The sequence below is a fragment of the Oncorhynchus mykiss genome, chromosome 20, assembly GCF_013265735.2.
Source record: "Oncorhynchus mykiss isolate Arlee chromosome 20, USDA_OmykA_1.1, whole genome shotgun sequence".
Classification (NCBI taxonomy): Eukaryota; Metazoa; Chordata; class Actinopteri; order Salmoniformes; family Salmonidae; genus Oncorhynchus; species Oncorhynchus mykiss.
The window spans coordinates 35,372,658-35,385,849 of NC_048584.1; the positions used below are offsets into that span (position 1 = coordinate 35,372,658).

Here is a 13,192-nt window from a genome sequence, read left to right on the forward strand (position 1 = left end):
CCCAAACCTGACAATGTAAGAAGCAACATCATCTGTACGTGTTGCCAATCTCTAGCCTGACTGACAACATTGTTTCACCTCAGCCCAGCGGTTTGACTGGTTGACCAGGCTAGTCGATCTTTGTCACTAAGCAAATGATGTTAGCTAATTGTGATAGTTATTGTTTTGCATCACAAGCAACGTTGTCTTCTAAAGCTCTCTCACACATGAATTTCTCCTCTGTAGAAGTGCTGTTGTCATTCTACTGCCACCTTGTGTACAGATATACCATTACATGTAGAACTTTTGCATTTTCTACGTCAGCAAAAGTCATTTGAAACCTGCTCAACGTTTCACATACTGTACTTGCTATGCCCCCTTTAATTATGCAGTTTTAGAATAGAATAACTTTAAGTGTTTTCTGTCTCCCTAGGGAGCAATGGCTGCAACATACTTGGCGTTGAATCGATCGCCTCTGGCCCCAAAGCTGGAGCCTGTGCAGTGTTCAAGTTTGGCCCAGAGAAGAGGAATGAAGAGACTCACATCCACTTGTTTATAGCACCCTCATAGATGATTCAGGGACAGCTTGAAAATGGGTCAAGGTGCAATGACTTTCATCAGACACTGGTATAAGTGCCTGTCCAAAGAACCAGGAAGTCTACAGTAGTGGGAACAAGGAGGAGCCACTTGTAACAAGAAAAAAAAATGGTAGAGAAGATGCATCACATTGTTGCACTAAGACAGGAATCTTTACAGATTTTAGATGCACTCAAAACAAACAAATGGTGGCTTCGAAGACCAAGCAGAATTCTGTTCAAATCTTCTTAAATGTATCATTTGTATTGAAGAAATGTAACATTAATATATTTTATTCATTCATATTTGCCTTTTCATTTAGGTGGCATCTGAAACTGTTTGTTTGTGAATTGACACCTGTGTATTATGTAGAGTATGTTTAGAATGATATTGTCTAGGAGACCAAGTCACCTTATGCAACGTTGAGTTGACACTTTGTCATAATCGCTGTAACAGAAAAGTCTAGAACAGCTTGTAGTTCATAACTACACGATACAAATTTTACGAGATTTTATCGACAGCATCTGTATTTTTCCCTGTGTCTGAAAATAAGCATGTTGGAATGTTACTTTGCTGACACATTGTCCATAGTCTAAAAGTTAAATTACAGCTGCGAAGGATATGTTGGTACATTTTGTAGCATTCCAGAAATCCACAGTTAGTATAGACATTAAAATAAACTGAAATAGCTGAATGAGTACAAGGAGTATACAGTGCATTCAGAAAGTATTCAGACCCTTGACTTTTTCCAGATTTTGTTACGTTACAGCCTTATCTAAAATGGATTAAATAAATTAAACATCCTCATCAATCTACACACAATGCCCAATAATGAATAGCAAAAACATATATATTTTTGCAAATGTACAATAAAAAAAAAAATGGAAATACCTTAGTTACATAAGTATTCAGACCATTTGCTATGAGACTCAAAATTGAGCTCAGGTGCATCCTGTTCCCATTGATCATCCTTGATGTTTCTTCAACTTGATTGGAGTCCACTGGTGGTAAATTCAATTGATATGACATGATTTGGAAAGGCACACACCTTTCTACATAAGGTCCCACAGTTGACAGTGCATGTCAGAGCAAAAACCAAGGATTGTGTCAAGGCACAGATCTATGGAAGGGTACCAAAAAATATCTGCAGCATTAAAGGTCCCCAAGAGTGCAGTGGCTTCCATCATTCTTAAATGGAAGAAGTTTGGAACCACCAAGACTTTTCCTAGAGCTGGCCAACCAGCCAAACTGAGCAATCGGGGGAGAAGGGCCTTGGTCAGTGAAGTGACCAAGAACCCGCTGGTCACCCTGATAGAGCTTTAGAGTTCCTCTGTGGAGATGGGAGAACCTTACAGAAGGACAACCATCTATGCAGCACTCAACTAATCAGGCCTGTATGGTAGAGTGGCCAGACAGAAGCCACTATTCAGTAATGGGCACATGACAGCATGCTTGGTGTTTGCCAAAAGTCACTTAAAGAACTCTCAGACCATGAGAAACAAGATTCTCCGGTGTGATGAAACCAAGATTGAACTTTTTGGCCTGAATGCCATGCGTCACGTGTGGAGGAAACCTGGCACCATCCCTATGGTGAAGCATGGTGGTGGCAGCATTATGCTGTGGGTATGTTTTTCAGGGACTGGGAGACTAGTCAGGATCGAGGCGAAGATGAACAGAGCAAAGTACAGAGAGATTCTTGAAGAAAACCTGCTCCAGAGCACAAAGGTTCACCATCCAACAGGACAACGACCCCAAGCAAACAGCCAAGACAATACAGGAATGGCTTCGGGACAAGTCTCTAAATGTCATTGAGTGGCCCAGTCAGATCCCGGACTTGAACCCAATCTAACATCTCTGGAGAGACCTGAAAATAGCTGTGCAGCGACATTCCCCATCCAACCTGACCGAGCTTAAGAGAATCTGCCGAGAAGAATGGGAAAACTTCCCAAATACAGACGTGCCAAGCTTGTAGCGTCGTACCCAAGAAGACTCTAGGCTGTAATCGCTGCCAAAGGTGCTTCAACAAAGTACTGACTAAAGGGTCTGAATACTTATGTAAATGTTATATTTCTGTTTTTTTGTTGTTTTTTTCATTTTAATAAATTAGCAAACATTTCTTAACCTGTTTTTGCTTTGTCATTATAGGGTATTGTGTCTAGATTGATGAGGAGGGAAAACAATGTAATCAATTTTAGAATAAGGCTGTAACTTAACAAAATGTGAAAAAAGTCAAGGGGTCTGATAACTTCCGAATGCACTGTATGTCTGCATCAGTAGAGGCTGCTGAAGGAGGACGGCTCATAATAATGTCTGGAATTATGTCAATGTTAGGGTATGGAAACCATATTTGATACCATTCCATTGACCCCATTTCAGCCATTACTATGAGCAGCCCTCCCTTCAGCAGCCTCTACTGGTCTGCATCAATCTATAACTTTCAGGTTGGTTCATAAGGTTAGACATACTGTAGTGTACAATATTTATTTTCTGTAGCTTACAGTTCAATATTATTTTCTTTATAAAATCTAGTGCGCATTATGTTGGATGCTTTTGATAGTTTTGGCAATTTCTAACATAATATTCTACTTTTGTTTTGGGGAGGGGTACTGAAACAGACCCATTTTCAATTGTTATATTTCTTGTGTAAATGTGACTTAAGTTATTGTATCAAACAAATGTATTTATTGTTTCTACATTATCCATTATGTTTGTGTATTAATGTATGTTTATGTCAGTATGTTTTATTTTTTTAATACATGACAGATTTAAGGGTTTTTACCTGATCTGGAGTGCACTATGTGATCTGGAGTGCACTAGGTAAATTACTTTTTAGAGGGACGTATTTGTTTTAGTAGCAGATACATTGGTATGCATTTATTAGCATTATATATCAACAAAGATTAATCTTAAAACATTATGGAACCAATATGAGTGGATTGATTTAGTGTTCATATGTTAAACACAGCATAAAACACATACAGTCGAAGTCAGAAGTTTACATACACTTAGGTTGGAGTCATTAAAACTCGTATTTCAACCACTCCACACATTTCTTGTTAACAAACTATAGATTTGGCAAGTCGGTTAGGACATCTACTTTGTGCATGACACAAGTAATTTTCCCAACAATTGTTTAGACAGATTATTTCACTTATAATTAACTGTATCACAATTCCAGTGGGTCAGAAGTTTACATACACAAAGTTGACTGTGCCTTTAAACAGCATCATGGAAAATTCCAGATAATGCTGTCATGGCTTTAGAAGCTTCTGATAGGCTAATTGACATAGTTTGAGTCAATTTGAGGTGTGCCTGTGGATGTATTCAAGGCCTACCTTCAAACTCAGTGCCTCTGCTTGACATCATGAGAAAAGCAAAAGAAATCAGCCAAGACCTCAGAAAAAACATTGTAGACCTCCACAAGTCTGGTTCATCCTTGGGAGCAATTTCCAAACGCTTGAAGGTACCACGTTTATCTGTATAAACAATGGTATGCAAGTATAAACACTAAGGGATCACGCAGCCATCATACCGCTCGGGAAGGAGACACGTTCTGTCTCCTAGAGAAAAATAGAACTGTTTGGCCATAATGACCATCGTTATGTTTGGAGGAAAAATGGGGATACTTCCAAAGTTGTGTCAAAATGGCTTAAGGACAACAAAGTCAAGGTATTGGAGTGTCCATCACAAAGCCCTGACCTCAATCCTATAGAAAATTTGTGGGCAGAACTGAAAAAGTGTGTGCGAGCAAGGAGGCCTTACAAACCTGACTCAGTTACACCAGCTCTGTCAGAAGGAATGGGCCAAAATTCCCCCAACTTATTGTGGGATGCTTGTGGAAGGCACCCGAAACGTTTGACCCAAGTTAATGAATTGAAAGGCAATGCTACCAATTACGAATTGAGTGAATGTAAACTTCTGACCCACTGGGAATGTGATGAAAGAAATAAAAGCTGAAATAACTCATTCTCACTATTATTCTGACATTTCACATTATTAAAAATAAAGTGGTGATCCTAACTGACCTAAGACAGGGAATTTTGACTCTTATTAAATATCAGGAATTGTGAACAACTGAGTTTAAATGTATTTGCCTAAGGTGTATGTAAACTTCCGACTTCAACTGTACAGTAGAATGCCACCTTGGATGCCTTTATGTTTATGATTTAGTTGCAAATCAAGTCGTAAAGAAGCTGTGTGAAACAAACACCAGAAATCCCAACAGTGTTTTCAGTGGACCAACACAATGACATATTATAGAATTACAGGTTGAAAGTACACAAGATTCGGGAATGGTTTATCATTCAACTTAAGTACACAATGGAGCTTTAGTTGCTCCATAATATTAAGAATACGGGATAATATGACAAAACAGGTTCCACAGGATAAATACCACACACTTACCTTTAGAACATTTTCATAATTTCTAGAATATTTTCATAAATTTGACAGTACAACATGTAAAAAGCATTACAGCCTAATGAACACTGAGCCTTGACAATTTCTGCTTTCACAAAGCTTAATTGAATAACTACTAAAATACAATATTAGAATCATCGAATCACACAATAGATAACCTTGATCAATGACTCGCCTTGTGCTGCTGTGGCTTTTATATAGATCTGCATACTGAAGGTTCTTCTGAGAAGATATTTATTCAAAGAGTCTCCTGTTCTGTGTTGTTCAGTCACTAAGCCCTCAAGTGAGGACACACTATTGTCTGAAAACCCCTGTAAAGTAAGTAGCTAAAAAGTAACATTGTGAAACTCGTGCTAGTAGGACTGTACATACTGTATAGGTTACTTAACTATGTTCCTTGTATTGGCAGTGCATGCCAAAACTTTACAAATAAATCAAGTGGGAAAGAAACTCTGTTATGTTGATATTTTGTGATGATAGTCACAGGCATACACACAGTGACCCTTATCAGTTTGTGGACAATTTCTGGTCCTGTGTGGCAGGGTATTGGCAATGCAAGGGTGACTTCCCCTGGGGCTACCCATACAAAAAAATATATGCATACACTACTGTAAGTTGCTTTGGATAAAAGTGTCTGCTAAATGTATATTATATTACTTAATATAATAATAGTATGCAGATTTTTTTTCAAGCTAGGCCTAATTGAATGCAATTTTGGTTTACCTTCGCTAGAAACCTGGTTGAACCTGTTTCACAGTAACAAAAAAGAACAATGGGGGGAAATCGGTAGTGCTGTGCTACTTCTCCTGGCTACCACTGATTGAATTACTCGTTTTTGGGACAGTGAGAGGGACAGTGGAGGACAGATTACTTTCTAAACTGAGGTCGAGTCTGTGGTAGAGTCATTGTAATTATACTCTTCACAAGCCCAAATCTCTCAGGACCTGCCCTGACAATTTAATGTCCCAGCCTGTGGCTCAGGTTTAAAATCTCTAATCAGGGCAAAGCAGCATTCTTTCACTGGGTAAAAATAGGTTGAATCAACATTGTTTCCACGTCGTTTCAACCAAAACATAAGAGTGTGATTACGTCATTGTAAATAAGATTTTTTTTTCTAAGGCCAGGCACCACAGGCAAAATTTTTGATTTTGCTTCCACCTGTCAATTTTCTGATTTGGGGATATTTAGCATAAAATAAATAAATACTTTATTGGTATAATTTTATTCCAACTCCGTCAACTACACCTAGCATTAATGTCGTTCTTGATAGCATGTTTCATGTAGAACTTCAACCGCTATTTTTAAATCTCTCCATGTTGAATCATATATCATCCAAAAGCATGTTTTCCGGAGCATGTCGTTAGCTAGTCCATACATGGCTATATCCTTTGTTGACGTAGTGCTTCGTGCTAAAAGATTAGTAATTTCCTGACATCCGATTGGCATTTAAAGGCACTTTCCGGCAACTTGATTGGTTAAAATGCGTCACGTGCCGCGCAGCTCTTCCTTGTTTTAAAATATCTCCCGCGAAGAATCAACGTAAAGAGAGACACAATTAGTAAATCTCGAAGAATATAACTACAGTATGTGAATAAAAATAGGCGATCTCAGTTAGCCAATGCGAGAAAAGCAGTGAATGAAAGAAACAATGTGCCTGATCCGCCGATCGGGGCAGTGACAGTACAGGTCGATGAGGAAAAGGAGGTAGCCCGCAGCAGCGCGTTGAGACGCAAATTAGTTGAGATGAAGATGCCAACTAGCAGCGACCAACCAGACAGCAGCCAGCCAACAGTGGCTTTTATTCCACGTCTTAAATAAACCAACTTGTACATGATTTGATTTGCCCTAGGTGTCTAAACACTGGACTGAAAATCACCATAGACTTCACCAACCATTGATTCTGTAATTCGGTCATGATAGAATGTGCAGACTGTGAAGGTGATCGTGATGCATTTAGGAGGAGTGTTTACACTTCCTCCCGGCTGCAGGAGTGCTCCAGGGGAGATGTGGCATTTGATATATATGTGAGGATGGTTCTTCTAGCCCACGAATTTGGACTTGGTTATGCAGCTGTAAAGAAAATAAGCAAAGTCATAGCGATTCCTTCCTTATCTCAGCTCATATCAGAGACATGATAGGAGAATGACAGGTAAATTAAAAGGGAGAGAAGCCCATTATTGCCAGGTGACTTGCTGTGTATAAATAATATGTATTTCCTTGCTCCAGCATATGTATTCAAAGCTAATAAAAAAGAGTGATAGGAAAACATAACTATACAATCAGATTGTCACATAGGCCTACAGTGTCATAGGGCTGTAGCCTAATGTGGTTAGTGAGAAATTAGCTTTACGTAAAGTAAATACATGCTGATATGCTAATATTTAGTATTGCAGTTATGTCTGTAATGTCGACAGACATAATAAGTACTTTTCCCCCCACTTTAGTTTCAGAGATGCAGAGAGGGCTTCAGTCAATGGAGAGTACTGCAAAGATAATTAGAAGAGCATACACAGATATAGACCCAGACATAGCAGAGATGCTGAAGGAGGATGAGGATGTCATCATAGACATTAATGTATCCTTCGATGGCACAAGAGAGGATTCACTTCCAACTACGGGAAAGGTTTGTGCATTGGTGCTGGTACCAGCGACCCATAGAAAATGGTAAAGATCCACTCTGTCACAAAAACCTTAGAGGCCATACATTTTTTAATTGAGTGGGTGCACAGAAAATGGTAGCTGTATATGATGATGATGATATATATGATGATAACGTCCTCAAAAGAATGTATGACGGAGGAACCCAGAATGCAAATGAATGTCAGATGCCCCAAAACTGTCTTTGTGGAGCCAATGCTATAACAAATGTGATGAACAAATTGTGGATTAACAGCACTTTGGTGACACAAGCAATCAGAGAGGAGTTGTGAGAGCTGATGCTGCTTCAATTGAATGTGGAAGTGTAGGCGCAGGTCCCATGACACAGTCAAGAAAGTAAATCGTCACCAGCAACAACTCAGAGGGCCTTACATATGGGTCAGGCATAGCTGATTCATGTTCTTCACATTTCAACTGCCGTACAAAATCCTTGTATGTGACAAATAGAGCAAAGTGAAATGAGAATTTGTCCAAAACTGCATATTTGCCAAACAGACCAGTATTCAAAGCATATGCTCTATTGCTTGAACCAAATGTATTAAACGTGCTAATGTACTTGTAAAAGGTATATTTTATGTTTATTTGTCAGTTTAGAAGTGATATATGAATAAGAGTTTAATTAATGTGACATAAATGGTCCTATTTATGGAAAGTACATTTTAATTGCATTAGCCTCTCTTTATCGGCCATTTTCTCAAAATTACATGTTCCCTGTGCGCCAATTCATTTTTCTCAGTCTTCAAAGGACGTACTTATTCCACACACAGGTTCTTAGGTCTTATAGTCAGACTTTTACAGAGGCGTTTCTTTTATATATTGTGTTGTGTGGCTGCATTTGCATATTTAAAAATAAATAAAACTTGTAATACAATAATATATTTTATTTATGTATACTTTCCACTGGTAAAGTTTCAGTCTGATGAGAGTAAAGAAATAAATCCATATTAGCCTGTAGTGCCTGGCCTTAAAACTGACTTGCCTGGTTACATAAAGGTTGAATAAAAAATAAATAAAAATAAAAAGTTGATTCAACTTGGGAAACTGATTGGATTTGAAAACGTAAGGGGATTTTGTCTTTTTTCAACCAACTTTGAACCTAAATCCAATGACATTGTGACCTTTTGGTCAGTGTATTGCATTATTGTGTCCCGGTTGAACGTGTTTTAAAGGTGGTTGGTGTTTGAGCCAATAAGTGATGAGTACAGGGTCACCTCCTTCGGAGAATTGTTGTGTAACCAGTTCAGCAGCTATTCTTGAGCATTATGTGTAGTACCTAGCAATAGAGCCGAGTTGCTGATTCTGGATCAGTGGCACAATCTCAGAAAGTAGGGGCGGGTCATCACCATGAGGCCGGATATCGTGAGATTGCATAGCAACACCAATGAGAGGCGTCCTAACTGAATAATTGCGACTGTGTCGTAAAAATTATGTTTTGGTGAAGCTCTGTGACCACTGGTGTCCTCTACGCTTAACTGCATTTACCCAGTTTATACATTCCCATAGTTATAATTTCCTCTGCGAACCACCACAATCCGAAGTCATGGCAGGTACTTTGGCACGTAAAGCTGTTGACCACCTTAAAAGCAAGGAGTTCAGAGACTATTTGATGAGGTAAAACACATTTGGAAGATCTGGAAGATAGCTAGCTAACGAGATTAATTTTACTGTAGCGACTAGCAAGCTTGCTAACAGTAGACAGCTAACGTTAGCTAAATTAATGATCAAACAAATCAAGCTAGCTATTTGTAAATTCGTGTGCACATCTGCAGGTAGTGTAACGTTACTACAGTTAACGTTTGTTTGTGCAAATGTTTCTAACGACGTGTCCTGCTTGAAGGACGTTTGGCTTGAATGTTGTTGCTATCACCGAAGCTAACTAACTGTTAGCTGTCAAACTAGCCTACTGCTATGTGTGCTAATGTGTTACCGGTGATGTGAGACCTATGGGTATTATTAGTTAGCCCAGGCAGGATGTGAGGTGTTGATTGTTTTTCATAAGGTATATGCATATCCCTCTAACCAAACTCATTTTATGTTATGTCTGTCATCTTGGTGTCTTCATGGGAACTTTCAAAATAAGCACAGTAAGTACTCTCTGTTCATTGTGCAGGCTAGTTTAGTATTTGTCTACTAAAATCAGAATATTTTGGCTCCATTGACCATTTGCAGATATACTTGTCTCTTAGGTAGTTATCGAGACTGTTTAATTGCTATGGCAGCTTGAAAACATTTGACCCTTACAGTGACTTTGTTGCTCTTTATATTCCTTGTACCTTAAATGTAGTTGTGTACTTCTATTCCAGCACTTCTGGGGACCTGTGGCCAACTGGGGTCTGCCCATTGCTGCCATCAGTGACATGAAGAAAAGCCCTGAGATTATCAGTGGCAGAATGACCTTTGGTGAGACATGATACTGAAACATAGCTAAGCAATGGCTGATGTCTAGCCATAGCCTAACATTAGGGACACGTTTCTGCCAGGGATTGATAGTCACTCTTGTTGAAGAACTCCAGCGTCATTCTATTTCATTTCAGCAAGCCATGACACCCGCTATCACAGATTGTTCTGAAATCATTTCTGTAGTTAGAAACTGCTAAGATTAGCATACCTGCAACATTATTTTGTTAATAATTAATTTGATCTCAGAACAAATTAAGCTTATTGTTTTGCCCCCAAATTAACCCTTTTTTATTTATTTATGGGATTCACATAAAATGTAGTAAATATAGAACCCAAAATCTGATTTAGACCCAACTTCTTCCTACCATTGAGTAAGACATAGGGAATCCAATTAATTATTTAGGGTTGCTTTTGATCATTTTATTGGATTCCTCATGTCTTACTCGTTGTTATGAATGATGGTCCAAATCAGATGTTAGGTACAATATTTATCAATCCTCTTTCTTGTGCTTTTTGAGTCAGAATGGCCCTTCATGCTTTCTTAAAGTAGAATTCCAATAGTTTAACATTCTTTGTTGAACCTCATAATCCTTTCCTGCTGTCTGACTCGAGGCAAGAAAATGTTGTTTTCTGATAAGGTTGTCCTGAAGATATGTAACTGTCAAGTGGCTGTTAATTCCTTATTTATTGAGTGTTTTTGTGTGTTCTTTTCCCGCTGCAGCTTTGACCTGCTATTCCCTCCTGTTTATGAGGTTTGCATACAAAGTTCAGCCAAGGAATTGGCTCCTCTTTGGTTGCCATCTAACCAATGAGACCGCCCAGCTCATTCAAGGATCACGACTTATCAAATACAAGTAAGCTCACAATTTACTGTACTGATTTGCTTATTTCAATGCAAAACCTTTTTTGGTTTGTACCCGCATTCCACTTTGGTTACAAAGCAACAACAACCTCCAAACATATGTGATTTATTCACTGCTCAGGTGGTTTCTCCTGTTAGTAACAAATTATTTGGGGTTCTTTCTTAGGGTATAATAGACTGATATTTCAATGAAGCCACAGCCTTGAAGCCCAAATATATCTTTTAGGATACGAGAATATGAGAATATGTTGAAAGTTGCCATCAAATCAACTGAAAATGTATAACATGGAATCACCGTACTTCATAACATAATTTGTTTTATCCATATCCATGATAACATCTTAACTTCAATCTCTCATACTGTTTACACATAGCTCATTGTCACTAGTTATAATTTCATATGTCATTTAGACTTAATGCTGTTCAACAGAATGTGTCTCCAGCAATTCTGATGGATTTTTTTTCTTCTTTCCAGCATGGAGAAGAAGTCTTCTTAGTGATGGACAAATGCAAAATATATAGTTTCATTAGGAAATCGGCATGGTTTGACCCTATGGTTTTTGTGTGTATGACCATGTTTATCTCATTGCAGACCTATGTAAAACTCTTAACTTAAAAACATGTTAATTTAGATTAAACTGCTGTTGACGATCACCATCCCTGTTTCTTCCGGTATATAAGGTCAATGAATAGATTTGTTTTGCATAATGTTTTTTACGCACAAACTAATTAAATGGAATGGAATCTAGTGAGGCCCTGTTACTGATGGGATTCTTTTAAAGAGAGGGTCTATTACACAAATATTTACTGTTTATGTCCTCATTTTAATAAATGTGTTAGCGATACCAATAACACAATCTTTATCAGAATGTACAGGCAATAAAAGTTGTACGCTGGTGTGTTGCCATGGAAACATTATTCCTGAACATAATGAATAAACCCTTATCTATGTACCATGAATTAAACTTCCTCTTACACTGACCATAATTTATAATAAACTGTCTGATATCCATGAAGTGGCTGATGAGCTTTTACCTTCATAATGACTGATAACTCTAAAGCTGTGCAAGACCTTTGCCCATGAACTGCCCAATCCATACATTTGTTTATCTAAATGATTTATAATTTTTTTAAAGTGACTTTAAGATGTTACTTTTAATGGAAAGTACACATTTGTATTGTTAACCTGGACAAGCAGACCTGATTTAACTTCTAATCATCAAACCATGAATGAGTTGAATGAGATAATCCATCCACCTGACGGATGTGGCATATCAAGAAGCTGATTAAACAGCATGATCATTACACATGTGCACCTTGTGCTGGAGACAATAAATGGCACTCTAAAATGTGCAATTTTGTCACAAAATGCCACCAATGTTTTGAGGGAGTGTGCAATTGGCATGCTGACTGCAGAAATGTCCACTAGAGCTGTTGCCAGAGAACTGAATGTTCATTTCTCTACCATAAGCCGCCTCCAACATCGTTTTAGAGAATTTGGCATCCAACCGGCCTTACAACCGCAGACAACGTGTATGGCGTCGTGTAGGTGAGCGGTTTGCTGACGTTAACCTAAGGATCTGTACACAATTCCTGGAAGCTGAAAATGTCCCAATTCTTCCATGGCCTGCATATTCACCAGACATGTCATCCATTGAGCATGTTTGGGATGTTCTGGATCGACGTGTACGACAGTGTGTTCCAGTTCCCGCCAATATCCAGCAACTTCGCACAGCCATTGAGGAGTGGGACAACATTCTGCCGGCCACAGTCAACAGCCTGATCAACTCTTTGCGAATGAGATGTCGCGCTGCATGAGGCAAATGGTGGTCTGACCAGATACTGACTGGTTTTCTGATCCATTTTTAAAGTTATCTGTGACAAACAGATGCATATCTGTATTCCCAGTCATGTGAAACCCATAGATTGGGGGCTAATTAATTTGTTTAAATTGACTGATTTCTTCATATGAACTTCAACTCAGTACAATATTTACATTTTTTGCATGTTGCCTTTATATTTTTGTTCAGTGTAAAACAAATGTATTATTATTATCACCTCTTCCAGGAAGGCTGCATTCTGAATGACCTTGATGAAAGGCAACAGTGAACACACTGCTTTAGTTACATGTACTGAAATATCTTTGAAATGGTACAGTATCTTCTCTTATCATGATTTCATCTTAAATGTCTTGTTAATTTCTTTAATGACACTTGAGGTGAAGCTAGACATATCTGCTTATCACCACTAGGGCTACGGTGATCATGAAATTTAGTCAGCCGGTGATTGTCAAGCAAA

At 38.4% G+C, this 13,192-nt stretch overlaps 2 protein-coding genes across 2 annotated transcripts in view; both read left to right on the forward strand.

The window, feature by feature from the left end:
* LOC110499394 (ribosomal protein S6 kinase alpha-2) overlaps window positions 1-1,370 on the forward strand; it is a 35,579-nt gene extending 34,209 nt beyond the window's left edge. Inside the window, exon 21 of the mRNA XM_021576514.2 lies at window positions 413-1,370. Within this exon, the coding sequence (XP_021432189.1) occupies window positions 413-538 (126 nt within the window). The 3' untranslated portion in view covers window positions 539-1,370. The remainder of the gene's footprint in view (window positions 1-412) is intronic.
* A 7,581-nt stretch (window positions 1,371-8,951) lies between these two features.
* Window positions 8,952-11,910, forward strand: LOC110499396 (mitochondrial pyruvate carrier 1). The gene is made up of 5 exons (XM_021576516.2): window positions 8,952-9,243; window positions 9,713-9,716; window positions 9,936-10,032; window positions 10,754-10,886; window positions 11,370-11,910. The coding sequence occupies exons 1-5, from the start codon at window positions 9,173-9,175 to the stop codon at window positions 11,389-11,391; spliced, it is 327 nt and encodes a 108-aa protein (XP_021432191.1). The 5' UTR covers window positions 8,952-9,172; the 3' UTR covers window positions 11,392-11,910.
* The last annotated feature ends 1,282 nt before the right edge of the window (window positions 11,911-13,192 follow it).

What these genes read in the sequence shown, in the direction of transcription:
- LOC110499396 (XM_021576516.2), top strand. Translation starts at nt 9,173, where the DNA reads ATGGCAGGTACTTTGGCACGTAAAGCTGTTGACCACCTTAAAAGCAAG. An exon ending in CAGTGGCAGAATGACCTTTG is followed by an intron (nt 10,033 to 10,753) that starts GTGAGACATGAT and finishes TTCCCGCTGCAG; the next exon opens with CTTTGACCTGCTATTCCCTC. An exon ending in TCACGACTTATCAAATACAA is followed by an intron (nt 10,887 to 11,369) that starts GTAAGCTCACAA and finishes TCTTCTTTCCAG; the next exon opens with CATGGAGAAGAAGTCTTCTT.